At 41.6% G+C, this 15601-nt stretch overlaps 1 protein-coding gene across 2 annotated transcripts in view; it reads right to left on the bottom strand.

Annotated features, from left to right (window-relative positions):
* Positions 1 to 439: 439 nt before the first annotated feature.
* The window catches only part of mctp2a (multiple C2 domains, transmembrane 2a), a 34632-nt gene continuing 19470 nt past the window's right edge, over positions 440 to 15601 (bottom strand). Inside the window, exons 19-24 of one of the 2 annotated variants that reach the window (XM_067589701.1) lie at positions 10792 to 10911; positions 9834 to 9875; positions 4984 to 5093; positions 4763 to 4872; positions 3507 to 3604; positions 440 to 1338 (exon numbers count right to left, since the gene is read on the bottom strand). In XM_067589701.1, the coding sequence (XP_067445802.1) occupies positions 1279 to 1338; positions 3507 to 3604; positions 4763 to 4872; positions 4984 to 5093; positions 9834 to 9875; positions 10792 to 10911 (540 nt within the window). In that variant the 3' untranslated portion in view covers positions 440 to 1278. Of the gene's footprint in view, positions 1339 to 3506; positions 3605 to 4762; positions 4873 to 4983; positions 5094 to 9833; positions 9876 to 10791; positions 10912 to 12798; positions 13427 to 15601 lie in introns of those variants that run through there. The other variant, XM_067589702.1, reaches the window with a different exon arrangement.

Raw genomic sequence — 15601 nt, 5'->3', positions numbered from 1 at the left:
TAATATAAATGACAAAAGTGATGGATGATATAATACATCTCTCTACTTGGAAAAACTATTGTGGGAAGACAGATGGAAAACACAGTGTGTGTATGTGTGTGTGTAACCATTTGATAGGCCAGGTGATTTTAGTGGAAATGTAAAGCACTAAGTGCTGAGGATGGAGAGAGTACTCTCTGTGAGATGAGCTCTTTCTCTCTCATCTGGACCCTGTTATTGTGAGAAGGCAACAAAGCATTGCATTAGGAAGCACACAGGAGCCACACAGCTTTGATGTGAGCTCGGTAACCAAGGCGCAGCGGTGGCCGGTGTGTGAGCTCTGTTCCAATGGCTATGTTGTGTAATCAGATGTGTTTACTGTGTATTCAAGTAAAGAAGTGGTGTAATCCATCCTCACTAAAGTGCAGTTATTGAAAAAAACACGGGCAAAAACAGGAGCTCAAGCTGATCAAGATTCTTTATTCAGGATACTTGCAAATTCTTCATTTGATGATTCACACATGATACTGAGTAAAAATAAAACTCTCAAATGAATTAGTCTAACATAACATAGAGACTTTAGTTAAAAAAATAAAGGCAGCCAGAAATAATACACACACAGTACTTGAATACATTTATTGCTGAGATAAAATTAAGAAAGCTGGCAGCATGATATTATATATAGTAAAGAATTCAGTACTCTGTCCTAACATGTTTAATGTGTGATAAAACATTGATTCTCCCTGATTATTTAAAAAATCATTGAAAAATCATTGTGATATACTATACATGACCTTTTGACTTTTAATTATATTAACACATGGATAGAGAAAAAAACATTGCCATGATTTGTTTTCCATAAACTGTTAAGCTCATATTAACTTTACCTTAAGGCAAATTTCTCAGTTTCACCAAAGTAAAAAAAAAAAGAAAAAAAGAAAAACAGTGGAGGTCTGAGGTAAGCCAAACCCAACGCTTTTCATTCCTTTGCTAAAATACATCCAAAGATGAAGGCTGAGCCTTGCAGCACTCTCTTTTCTTTACCTCCAGGCTTGTGATTGACAGCGCCATGTGCTGCCCTCCTAGCTGCTGCAGTTCACAGCCCCTGTCAGGGGGGTGGCAAACACACAAGCCAGAGTGCGGCTGGCTGCCCCTCAGCAGCAGGGGGCAGAGTTAGGGTGCTATGGTGGGGCGCACAGGGTCATGGGTTCTGCTGGCACTGGAGCATTGTTGTCAGGTGGACTGCGTCGTACTATATTCAAAAGGAGACCAGCCTTTCATCCAGCGTGTCCGCGGAGCTTACCTTTTCTTCCGCGGCTGGCTCTGGCTGGTGGGCGCTTTCTGCGCGCTGTACTGCACCTGTAAAAACAAACAGGAGTTTGGTCAGAGGCAGGTAATCCGAGCTCAGTGGAGCGCACGGTAATGGCTCCCCTGAGGAGAGCTGGTGCAGGGGAAAGCGAGGCGGGCTCGCCTGTAATGAATCATTTTTTAAACACAGGAGCAGAGGGGATTAATCACAGGGAGGAAGGATTTGAAGAGTCAAGGGTTCCGTACCAGTGTACGCCCCCCTCATTCTGCACCACAATCACAATATTAGAAACAGACATCAACTGTTGAGATGACCTGCCAGGCCAGTGAGGGAGTTGCAAACTGCATAATCACTCACTGTAAGTTATGTCCCCTAAAGAAAACTTTGTTAAAGCTCAAGAATACGATAAAGCCAGTGTTGTTTAGGTTGAAAAGTTACCAACATCGCTTTCTTACAGAACCTTGGTGTGACTTTGATTTCTCCAGGCAAAAATTAGACCTGAAATGTAACATCTGAACTTTCAACCTTATTTTCTTCTACTTGTTAATTCTACAGACGTAGAATTAAGCTTGAGACAGGTTCACTCAAGTTCCAGACCTCCTTTTTTTTTTCAGAAATTCCTTGATGTTCAAACGGATTTAGAAAATAAATTTATGTTGTAAAATTGTGTTATCTTTGAAATTCAAGAAATTATATTCAAGTGTCCGTATTTTTTTGTTTTCAAAATTGCCATCGTAATCCAAAGAATTCTGATCATAGGGTAAACTGAAAAGGAGAAGGGCTAGAATTTGTAAACTTGCTTTTGAAGCATGCTTGCTGAGCTCAAACAATACGTTGAATCTGTTGAATAAAGGTAAGAACTCTATGCTAATTAGCTGGTCTCCATTATTAGAATGGGAGATGGAATGTGGGAACAAAGTGACTGCCTCCTGCATCAGAACATGAAACTGTCCTCAGAACTGACAGATGCTTCTTATTTCAGGACAGACACAGTGTTGTCAGAAGTCCCCGTTTGAGGCAGACTTTGTAGATTTGCGCAGGCACTAATTGCCAAGTCACATTTGCAAGAAAGACAGGAGTCAATTTTCAGCCTTTGTGGTGTTTTTGTGTCCACACCTATCTGAGGATTGAAGTTCTAAGTCAACAAAAACAAAATATGTGGTCTATTGTTTTGGGTCTCCGGTGTATATGATGTTAAGGTTATTTTTCACAGTACATAATGAAACGTACTTATGATGAATCTTAAGGGTGTTTTGTTTTTTATGATTGGAGCTATTTTCAAGATGTAGTTTCTCTTTTAAACCAGGCTAAAAAGTATTGTTTCCATGGGATTTGAATGTGAGTCATTTTCAAAGCTCAAACATCATATCCCAATGGGGAAGAAGACATACAAAGCATTCTGAATCAAAATGTATTCACCACCTTGTTTTGCCAACTCAGTCAGCCAAATCTCAAACAACACAGGCTCCCTCCAACATCATAGAGAAGTCAGCAACGGCTTGCTGCAGGAGGACATCAAGGGTGCAGCAGAGAAACAGACTGGGGTGAGAGTGTCTTTCCAGATCCAGACTGTCAGGATTTTTCACTGAATTCTGTCTGGTGAGTTACCTGGGAGATGAAGGCACTACTGTGGCACTTCATTTCCTGGCAGAGCAAAATTCTCAGTCAGACAACGACGAGCACCCAGCACCACTTACAACACCCTGACAGCTCTCCCCAGCTCTGTGATGTAAATGCAAATGACATATCAGCCATGGCTAATATGTAATCACATATGGCACCCAGCAAGACGACCGGGGCTCACGACTACATTAATTGACTCTACCACCCTGAAGTGACTGAGGCCACATCAGAGTTTCTGTGCTGACACAACAGCCAGAGACGTCAGGAGCCCTCTGCTGGCCCTCAGCCAATCACCAACTTTAATGTCACAGGCTAGCGCTTCAATCAGACAGACAAAATTGCTAATAACGGACGAGGCTGCAGCAATATGGCTGAGGACAGATCTGAGCATCTCCTCACTCAGGCGGTGCGGCGACTACATGGTACTGCACTGAGGAATAATTGGGCCAGTGCTGCTTTAAAGGCGAGAGTCCATTAATAATCAAACAAAGCTAGAGGATATATTTCTGCAACACTTGGGAATTCTGGTACAGCAAATAATGCAGACATCTTCAGGGAATTCCCTCCCTATCTGTATGTAAAATTGGACCCTTACCTTTTGAACATCAGAAGGCACCCTCTTGAGGAAATCCAGTATTTCATTATTGTCAATAGCATATGGGTTGCGCAGCTTCTTGGTAAATTTGTTAACGCCTGTGAAAACAAGAACACATTAATAAATAAAGTTGTCATACTGACCAGCATGTTTTTATGCAGTTTTACAGTATAAAAACTAATAATAATAAATAGAGTTGTGTAACCCTATCTGTGTAGAGTATGGAGCTCCTACCAGTGTATCTGCATTATATGATGCTATTTCCGTTGATACTCTTTAGCCAAACTGACCAGTAAAATGGAGACAAGAAAGGATAAAGAAACACTTTTCTTATCAATCAATTAGTTACTTCAATTTGAAAAACAGGCAAAAGTTCATGGTAGCTTCTTCTCACTTTTGTTTCCTTCAAACTGATCATTTCTATATTTACTTTGCACATGGCTGCATACCACAGAGAAAAAAAAAATATCTCTGGGGTCTTGTAATGGGACCATTATATTCACAGCTTGGTACTGCCTTACCTCAACATGCAGACAAAGAACCTAAGGACTTAAATATGTGCAAGCAACTTGAAAGGCTTGCCTTGCAACCACAAAGATGGGGGTTAACTGGGGAGGCAGAGGAGTGTCTCAGACTGTGTGTTTTTGTTTGATATGATGGTTTTTTGGTATTGATTGTGTTGAAGGCAGTGTGGAAGTACAGTGGTTGTGGGCTTACAGCTGGAGGAGGAGAGCCTGTTAAGGGCAGCATATCTCCCTGACCACTGAGATGACTGTCTATTCTGTATGACTACAGCAGATAATGAGAGGCTAGACCAGGAGCCTACAGACTGCCCAAGGACATCATGTATTATATACAGCTTGCTACTCTACCTCTGCTTTGCTTTGTTTTCACACAAACCCTAGGCCTTGCCTCTGCTGGGCTCTGCCATATCAGCCCACACTGAGCAGAGCAAACCTCTGCAGCTGTCTGATCTCTGTGCATTTGCAGAGGTGTAGGGATGGCAGAGTTCTTAAATTACCGCACTTCATTAAATCGTGGATTTGCAGTTAGACTGAATATGAGTTGTGTGTTGCAACAATGGTACAGGCATTGATTTTTATACTTTTTGTTGGGATGTTATGGTCATAAGAATTAAGAATCTAGCAAGAAGCACACAGTGGGAGTCTGTTAGCTTTTAGGTATTAGTTATGTAAACATGTTTTGTTCCTTTATAATTTTATGAATAACATTGTTTTTTCAGATGTACAACTTACCCCATATCAGCACAATATACCGCAGTGGGATAAAATACAATAGTGCTGTTCCCGCAAACAGCACTAAGCAGGCCAGACATGACAGGAATGGGACCGACCAGTTGAATATGCTGTGAGAGAATTATTGTGTCAGATTAATGTTGATTCCACAAACACTATTAATAAAAAATAAGATAAATAAAGTCAATGCTGCTGTGACAAATAGAAAATGGTTAAATTACTTCTTCATTCGCTCTCCGATGTTTGCGATTTCTTCCAAAACATTCTGGACAGCCATCACTACTTCCTGCACCATATGTATCTTGTCCATCAAACCCTTTTTTCCAGCTTCCTGAAAAAGCAAAAAAAAAATGCAGTCTCTGATGAGGTACACTGTATGTCAATTGTTGGGCAGGGTAGACAAAGACCAGTTTATCTCTGCTGTGCTATTATGTGTGATTTATCTATTGAATGGCCCATAATGAGCAAACACTGTATATCTTCAGACTATGCTTTTGAAGATGAGACAGACTCAGTGCTCAGAAGCTGTTATGTGGATGGCTGCGAGATTTCAGCTTTTGTCCACCACACACAATAGAGCTGTTGCACAAGTGCAGCACAATCAAGACTCTCTGGTAGATGAAAAGTACACAAAATGGCTATCCGCAATCAGGCAGACTAGACGACCTAGACAAGGAGTGCAGGGGCCTCACAACTTAGGAGAGATTCCATTCCAACAGCCTGCACAGGACAAGTTTGAACATGTTTTTACAAATCTGTCAGTCCAGGTTTTCTAACCTGTTTTAACACTTTCTCTGCATGAGTGAAACACTTCACCCTTTGTAGAGCACCAGTTGGATACGTATTTGTATGAATCTTGTCACAACTAACACTGTACAGAGAGTATTATTTGCTTTTAATGCGCTGACATAATAACGACTGAGTCTGGCAAGCAATAAGTCAACATGTGAGGGGGTTGGAGGGTTTGTCTCGAAACGAAATGAATGCGTTCACATCAAGGCAAGAAATAACGATGAGTGTGAAGCCTTCCAGAGGCAGATGAGTGACCAGAGATAACACAAGTAACACAAGCTAAAGAGGGCTGAAAAACCTCACATCAAAAGGAGGAAATAATGACAGAAATGATGACAGAGAGGAGGGTGGGAGAGGGGAATCAGAGTGCTGGGGGAGGGTGCTCTGATGGACCCTAACAGGAGGCTTGAGGATGTCTATATGTTTATGTTACAAGTCAGCCGAAGCCGCAGCCTGTGTGCATTGACAGGGTCCAGACAGAATGCCTTTATCAGAGCTTCATGAGGCAGCCCCTGGGAACACACTGTCTGTCAGTACAGAGAGACTCCCCACTGTCAGGCCCTCTCTCCTCCACGAAAGGCACAGGAAGAGAGCAATTCCCACACTAGCAGAGCCTCCCCCACTGGGCTCAGATCTGGACAGACACTGGAGGCTCAGCACTGTCCAAAAAAGGAAAAAGTATCACAAATATGCTTTCCTTGAGATTAACATCTCATGGTCTCATCATGGGGAAAGAGGACTATCAGTGTTTATGCGTCTTCATCATCTTACTCCCCTGCATTGAGGGGGCTGGGCGAGCATTCATGTGTGTCTTTTACTCCACATCAGGTGTTAATTGAGCTCTTTATCCTAAGTTTATTTTGAAAGCAGGGAACACTGTTAGATTCTGCTAAAAGCCATTACAACTCATGTCGGGGAGCTCCTGATGGACCTAGAGAGCCACACATTGAGAAATGATAGCTCGCTCAATATAGAGCCTCATCAGTTAGGCTCGCATTCCTTTTCATGTTTCCATTTCAATTTGTCTAAGCGACCCAATTACATGATTTAGAATTGAAATCTAATAAGTGATATGAGGCATTACTTAACTGCAATGGATACACACGCAAGGTAAATTTAGCCAGAAATATAGCCCCAGCAGAAAAAAAGAGAAACCATATTGGCTTTCATTTCTAAAAGAAAAAACAGACAAATAGATGCACTCTGAAGTATAAATCAAGAGACAGAGCTTTCATGATTATCATTATTCATCTCCTTTAAGATTCTTGAAATCCTCCATCTCCTTGGCGACCAAAACTGAAGTCCTTCCTACATTAATCATTTGATGATATTCTTTATCTTTGTTCATTTCTCTTCTCAGCATGTACAGGAGTGCACAGAAAACAAAAATAAATAGAATCTTCTTCTGAAATGGAAAAGGATGGTTAAACTGGGGGATGGACTAAATGAATCCTAAATGTCTACTGATTAGAAAACCTGTGTGAAATCATATTCTCATTTCAGATAAAATTGTAAAAGCTTCCTTTTAAGGTGCAGTAATGGAGAACCAATTTGATCTCGTGCACAAAGGTAAACATACTCTCACAGACATGTGGGGTGTTATCAAAGGCTGGAAAAAGCTCATTTAGCATCATTTTAATTAGAGTAAACGGTGCCAAATTTAAATTCTCAGACTGAATATTTTTCTAGTGACTTTTTTGACAAAGATAAGAAGTACATCCAAATGAAAGACACCTGTTTTTCAGGCAAATTATCTCATATGGAGCTAAAATAAGCTAACAAACAATTTGCTTGGATAAAACACACAAAAATTCTCTCAGAGGTTTTAATGTGTTCATGTCCATGTGCGGTAGCTCCCATAATACACGCCACAGATGACGACATGGGCAGTTTGTCTGACTGGTTTGCTCAAGGAGAACCAGTGGTGACTGTGAACTATCGGGTGAGAGATGGAGCAACCCCCCAGCCCCGTCTAGCACCCCCACAACCACCTCTCTTCCTCCCCCTAACTCCCCCTGGGCTGGGCTCTGGGAGCAAGTCAACCCCAGACCAGCTCTGCCAGCCGGGGGGCATGAAAGGGCTGTTTCATCTTCCCTGTTCTTTTCTATTGGAGATCTATGGACTTGTTTTGCCTCTCTGTTTCTTTATGTTATGATTAAATATTGTCTATCTGCACAATTGATACCTAAGGCCAAAGGGAAGTCACTTTGCCCACACATAATTTGTAAGCTGTCTCTTTCCCTGAGGACAGATTTGTTCACAGGCAGAGAATCTGTTCTGTATTATCCTGCTGTAACACTGCCTTGCCTTTCGTCTCTCTTTAACGTCATGCCTTCACATTCTTGGTGCTCTGCCTGAGGTTTACATATTTCCTTCCTCAAGGGGGAAAAATGGGGGATAAAAACATATTTGAGTGGTAATCATAACCTTCTCAGAGGGAAAAGCCTTTATTCACATGTTAGAGGAAAGACTAGGGGAAAAAAGCAAAGACTTTGAAGTCATCAAATTTAACACTGATCACTCTTTAACCCCAAATATTTTTAAAGAAGACTTTGATAGGCAGTGTAAATCTACACTGTTTGATCTAACTGCATGATATCACATTCAAGTGACAGCAAGACCATAACAAGACTTTCAAATAAGCCACTTTAAATTAAAGCTGACAGCTTAAAACAAACATGGGTGACTGCTTAATTAGTAAATGAAAGGAGATATTTCATTTCCTCTGAGTGTGAAAGGGCTTAGGAGGCTCATGGAAAACCTTTCAAAAAGCTTTAAGAGGCGAAGGCTGAGTTCCGAAACACATGCAGCGTATTGAGAAAACCTTAAATCTTTCTAAAGACACTGCTATTTCTTAAACTAAAAAAGTACACATTCCTCTATCATACATTGTGGTTTCAAGGTAAAGACAAATGTAATAATCCTTCTGTGAAGCAATGATATTAAATTCAGAGCGTGAAGCTAATCCTGCCAGATTCAATATCAATAAAAACACTGAATTTTCTGTATCAGTGCTATATGTGTAAGAACCAGTTTGCCTGTTCTTAGCAAAGATAGCAAGTATGGCTTCCCACTTTGTGTGAGCAGACATATCATGCGAGTTTCATCTGTGAATTAGCCCATCCTTTCAGACAGGATTTGGTGGATGTGCCTGTGTTTTTAAAAGGAGCTGGCTTTTTTCGTAGCCCCAGGTCGTCACAACAGAATATATTGAGCGCATTATGGATATGAATCCTGGGCCTAGACACGCAGCACAAGGGTCATTGCTTGGAGGCTTTGTGTTAGTTCCACACTTCATTGCCATAAAGCAATAATACACATCCCTGTTAACGCTTCCTTCTTTACAGAAAACAGTGGGATGAGTGTAATTGAATATTATGTGCTGTGGGGAAGTATAATTTTCAGGCTACTTAAAGATTTCCTGTTGTTTTTGTTTTTCAGGAGACACAAGAGAGATATATTAATACACGTCATTTATTGTTTCTCACAAATGAATAAGTGAAAACGACTCATAACCTTTAGGGCAGAGTATAAGTTTACTGCTGTGTTATTGTACTTTGTTCATTTGTTCTGGTAGTAAAGGTCATTTTCAACATTTTTGTTCCATTTAGACAATGATGATAGGAGAAATCTACTGATATTATCCCCAACAGCTGTGCAAAATTTAATTGACAATGCCGGTTAAATTTGATTTATAGATTTTCAAAGGGCTGCGGTATCTCAGCGGAGTGCATTTGTAGAGTGACACTGAATACCCAGAGGAACAGAATGCTGCAGTTTCATAGATGTTACGCTCATTTGTGATGCATGAAGATATTTCTATTCTTAGTTAGAAAAGAGCTTCTGAGCCCTTCATTGTGACTATGCTAAAATCTCAACTAGAACCTGAATGGTTCTTTACTTTGGTAGAACATTTTCTTTTTTTTTTTTTTTTAGGAAGCATGACTTTATTTGTGAAAGAATCACAGCTACTTTCTAAAACAGGAATTTGTACCCACCAGAAGCATGCAGTCATATTGATATATGTTACAGTATGTGTTTGATTTTCCCATCGTTATTCAGACATTAAAAAAAAAAGTCTTACGGTTCTCACACTTATGATAAACCAGAAAATGATTTTTAGACAAGCCACTGATTAATGCCACCATGAAATGTTAAAACAGCCAGTACTCATGGTAAACCTTTAAAGATTTATATTTATAGTGAAAACTGAGGAGTGATAATGCTCCACCAAGACATATTATCCCCTAAAATGTTAGAAAGAGACAAGATAAAATACCTTTTCGCCCTCATCTTCGTCGTCACCCATGCTCATGTTCACCTAAGAGAAAATAAAGGGTAGAGGGTGATTTCAAACGAACGGGACATGTGGGCACTGGAGCATTTTTAACAAACACCTAGTAATGAAATTTTCTTTGAGTACATTCACCCCTATTGGGAGAGGCTTGTTTCCATAGAGACTGCATCACAGGGGTGACCTCACACAAAAGGAGAGGTGAAAGAGGGCCTTCCTCACAAGAGCACTGTCACACCAAAGCAATCTCATTTCTCCACAATATAAGCACACAGAAAAACAGAAAGAGGAAAGAAAAAAAACACATTTAATTTGGATGCTGTTGCCTAGATCACTTTATATCAAGTCATCCCTGACCCGACTGTGGCGCACACTGTGACATTGCCTGGGAACAGAGCTGTGTCATTGCTGGCCAGAGGGTCAGAGAGGGGTGACAGAGCCTCCACACTGGATATGAGGGTGAGCCAGGGCTTTAACACTGCCCAGAGACAGCATCTTTGCCAGCAGCCATAAACACAATCACTGGGCCGGGGATGTAGCTCTTGGGAGGGTGTGTGAGCAGGCCAGGCCCCTGGCTGGCCGGTGAGAAGGCTTACAACACAGTGAAATTGGGGGGCAGTCAGAAGTGTGAACAGCATTAACCTTCACAGACATGTGTAGGGCAAACATAATTTCCATAACAGTAGATAGAGGACATAATGGTATGTTCAGGAGAGAGCAACAGTCCTGTCTTTACACATGTGGTGAGACTATCTTTACAGGCTTCTGCACATTGCATTCATTTCATTGTATAATACAGTATATATATTCAAGTGTAACAGCTGTGATTGACATTAAAATTTGCAAATTGTCCAATGTGAACAAAGGTTGTTTAACACAGTGTAGTTTTAATTTGTACTATAGATGTGTAAATACTGAAGAGTTTAGGATCCTCATCACTCACCAGGTCTTGGTTGGAATTGGCCTTCGCTGGGGTGAGATGGAAGTAGTTCCAGCCGATGAGCAGAAGCAGGAAGAGGGGCAGCATGAAGAGCTCCCAGTGCCACACCGTCACCAGGAAGATCTGAGGAGACAGGACGTGACAGCATAACGCAAAGCACATCACACTATAGCACCCTCACCCAGCTTTCAAATCTCAGCAAGCCTGTTCCCAAAACAAAATATATAATGGATTTAACCACGTCCTAAATCTCATGAAAGGCACTACAGACTGTAAAGCCTTTGAGATTTACAGCCGATGGCAACAGATTTTACTCTTAGTGGTTTGAAAGTAACAGACATTCAGGGGCAACTTTTAATATCTTGAAATCCTATTTATATACACCAATAACACTGTGCTGGCAGAGTGCCTTACTGCTGAACAGAAAGTATGACATGGATAGGCATGGTATGCTGTCTTTTAACTAGCACATCAAATCCTCTTAGATTCAGAAGCAGCGAGGCTCTCTGACGAGGCACATATGGCAACTGGAGAAGCATTTGCAACATTTACCCCCTCCGTGGCGATGATACTGAGAAAAGCCAAGACCCCTGGTAGAAATAAGATGGATCACACTGAATGAGTAATCCCTCATAATTCTGTAAAGGAGTGGTGCTAAGCACGTTGCACAACACCCACTGCATTTCACAGCAGAGCACTAATTGGACGGCTGCATTTAAACCCATTTAGTGACACCCTAATGAGTCTGTCTCCAACTGAAATTATCAGGAATGTGTGAGGAGGATCACACCAGCAGGTTGACAGGGATGAAATAAAAATGTCCCCACAGCAAGTTGAATCTTAAAATCTACTATAGTGTGATTATGCGCCAATACACCCAACATATGGTCCACTTTTATTCACAGACATCTTTCACAATGTAAATTTTTCCCTCATACTTATGCAACATTTTATATAATTAATGCATCCTTTGCATCAGTAACATTAGCCCCTTTTAAACAAAGATCCTGCAATATTGCCATAAAGAAGACCCGTCATTATGTTGATTCGCTTTTTTACATTGCACCAAACAAAGCCGGCATAATGCCGCCCCCGTGTCTGATTTTAGATAGCATGCCAGCGAATCAGAGGCGTGACGTGTGACACAACAGTGTCGACGTGTAGTGTGTGAAGTCCCGCCATGGCGGTTGTCCCTTTTACACAGATATTGACCCGGCAATGTGACTACCTGCGCTGCTGGCATAATGGTGGAACAAACATGTCTCCCACCGCCCCACAACCATTCCATGTTCTTACCTTTTATACAGAGCGGTGAGGCAGAATAACAGCGTAACATTCCTACTTTCCTAACAAGTTTTTCTTACAGAGTTTATTTCAAAACAGTGAATATGTCTGCTATGCTGAGCCCACACGATGGTAGCACTGTGCAGTCTAGGCTCAAAGAGCTGGAGGCTGCTTAGAGTACGAACAATATGTTCGAGTTAAGCCCGAGACAGGATGTGAAACACTGGGGCCTTCAGGCCTCAATAGCAGGCCTGTAAACAGCAGACTGCTCCTGTCATAGCAACCATGCAGAGTCTGTGCATGTTGCTCTGGGGGCCAGTCTACCTACTGCCACATCAGGCCTAGGTTCAAACGGCCACCAGGGAAACGTGAACCATGAGTAATGCAGACAACACTGTGGCCCGACTGCCCTAGGCTTCACCACTGTACTGCTTATTATCCTTCAATACAACCTGGGACATGGTGGTGAGCCCAAGCTACATGCAGAAACACAGTGGGATGACCAAGATGTGAAGAATAGAACAATATGTTATGGTCATTTTTTAAAAGAGCTAATTTGAATTACGTATACAGCAACAAACTAGAGCTGGCGGGGGATAAAAAAAGGTAAACAATGAATATGCATGATGTGCAGAAGTAGCTGCAGTATATCTCCTCTCTGTTATGAATAACCTACGTCATGTGTTGTCACCTCGGTTCCCATGAGGCGATCCTAAAGCGACGCTCCCCTCACCCCAGAGGAATTCAGCTGGCTGGTGGACAGGTAGCTTGTCATATTCCCAGTATTCTCATAAAAAAGGGAAAAGAAAAGGGGGGGGAATGTGCCTGGAAACTGACATGAGCCCAGCAGGAATGTTGAACCTCCTTGCCCTCCCTGCAAAAGCTGCTACATTAACCACTAAAGTCTAATTGCTTGGTCTCTGTCTTCCTGTGCAAGTCAACAGAGGGAGCCAATTCATTTCCGCCCAGGGAGCCAGTAGAGAGAATCTGTCACAGGTATTCATAATCGCCCACTAATGCAAATTTCTGCTCACCGCGTTCTGGCTCAGTGGACAAGATAAAAGCCTACAGAAATACAATGCCTTGTGTCTAAACTGAGCACTTAAATGAGGGTATAAACCAAAACTGTCAGAAATATCTTCTCAATTCCTCCCTCATGGTATGTCAGCCCATGTGTGCAGGATTTACATGCTTTTTTAACACTAATAAAAACGATGGAAAGAAACATCTGGGAAAACCTCTCAGATTCCTTCACTCAGGTGCACAGACTGAGACTTTGCCGTCAGATATCCCGCAGTAATGAGCAGAGGCAGGACTATACTTTCCCCTTGTCTCCTCACATTCTCCAGAGTTTCTGTGAAATGGAGACAGAGTTAATTCCCCACTAAGTGGTTTATGTTTTATTAGCAAGCAGCTGAGTGATTAAAGGACATGTTAGACAAAGTGCAACCTTTCAGGCTTAAGTGTAAATTTGTATAAAAAATAATCCACATTTTAATTGCCATCAAAAATAGGCTCCATTTCAGCTGTAAGGGCTTGACTGTGTATTTTTTCATCCGTCAACAAACTACACACAAGAAGTAAAACCTTGAACTTTTTAAACACGACAATGCTAATACGTAGCACATACGGTAAAACAGTCATTTATTTAACCAAAAGGATGTACAGCAACAAACAAAAGAAAGGCGGGTAATAATTAATGATATACCTGGGCATTTAGGTTTATACACAGCAGAAGTGGATAACGAACGACTTGTAATTGAACAAGTGTTAGTATGTATGTCTGGGAGGAGAGTTTCTAATGTAGGAAATCTCCCTTGACAAACACCATTTAGCTGAAAAATGTCTGTATGATTATGCACGGGGTGCCTAGGGAGAAAAAAAAACAATGAATTAATAAAACTATTAGCACACGGTGGAGTAGATGATGGAGATGCACTCTCCTTAGCCACCTGTAAGCGCTTGGAGAAGGGGGCAACCCTGGGCAGAGCAATTCTGCCAGCAGGGTTAAGAACAGCCTGACAGATTTGTTTTATAGTGCCATTAATATGATTCCACTAAATGCATTCTGCGCCTTCTCATGCAGATCCCCTGGCCAGCAGAATCCAGCACCTAATAATAAAGCACTCAGCGATTAAAAGTGTGAATAAAATAACTTAAAGCTGAGCAAGCATGGCAGCTCCCACCACCCACACTCTCCCAGGAGAGGGAGAAGGGATCGTAGCAGGAACAAAGGGACAAAGACACCCTCTATAAGAGTTTCTACCATCCTGTAAATTGATTAACAGAGAAGGGGGCTGCCCAGTCTACCAACCCAAACTACTGACTGCCAGACATACAGTACCACCTGACTACAAGGCTGCCAAATGCTGTCTTAAACACTACTGCAGACAACGGGCTACGGATATGGGCACCACATCAGTATAACATGCATAATACTGTTGATGAGCCAAATTATTGTAATGTCACAACACATGGCTATACAATATCATTACCGTAAATAGCAAAACAATCTTTCCACTATTTTTTTAAACATTTTTTTACGTGGTGCATTTCAAAAATACCCTTATTTTTAAGACAATGTACCACCTAAAAACACTGAAGATTTAATCTTGGCTGTATCTTCACTACTTCTCCTCAGTTACACTCCACTTGGAAAGCTAAACAAAGCGAGAAGAGCGCGCCAGCCAGCATTATGAGGGTCAGTCATGGGGGCTGTGGACGGATGCCAGATTACGTGAACATATACTGAAAGAGTTTAACACTACAGGCTGCAGGGTTTGTGTATGTATGTGTGTGGATGTCTGAGTGTGTGTGTGTGCGTGTGTGTGTGAGGGACAGGAAGTGTGGGATATATAAATATTTAGAAGATAAGTTAAATTAATTAATATTTTAAAGAATAAATAAGAGCCTTAACACAACCTTGTCTTTACTTTGATAGAGATGTTCTTTTTCTGGGTGAAATCAAGGGCAGTAAAATTAATCTGCATTACCACCTCAATTAAAATTCAAAAAAAAAAAAAAAAATTAGTAATGAATCAAAGGCACAAATAGCAGCGCCGCTCACTCAGGTCTTTTTTTTTTTTTTTTTTCAACCAGGCTGAAACAGAATCTGTGGCTGAGGGCTTATGTTGGGGACAGGAGCGGCAGGCTTTAAAGTAGCTGTAAACGCAGAGCAATGAGACATGTAATTTGTGTTGAGCTTGGGCCAGTGTGGGGACAGGCTTTCAGGGGGTGACGGAGGCAGAGGAAGCACAGATAAGATTTCTCTTCGGGGCAGGTAGAGTGTGTGGGCAGCCATGGTGCTCTGAGCTAACGCTGAATAAATATTTCACATACGCTCAGCTCAAGTCTTATCGACTTGGGAGGGAGAGAGAGAGAGAGACAGAGGAAGAGGGGGAGAAAGAGAGAGAGAGAGCGGCTACATTCGAGTGAGAGCAATAAAATGGGGAATCTTATGTCCCTCTTGAGCAGGGAGAAGTCAGTTGTATCATATCTGGAGTACGATGCAATTTACAATTCGATTTTT

This window comes from Thunnus thynnus, chromosome 5 (genome assembly GCF_963924715.1).
Source record: "Thunnus thynnus chromosome 5, fThuThy2.1, whole genome shotgun sequence".
NCBI classification, from domain to species: Eukaryota; Metazoa; Chordata; class Actinopteri; order Scombriformes; family Scombridae; genus Thunnus; species Thunnus thynnus.
This window is presented reverse-complemented; position numbering and strand designations above follow the sequence as displayed.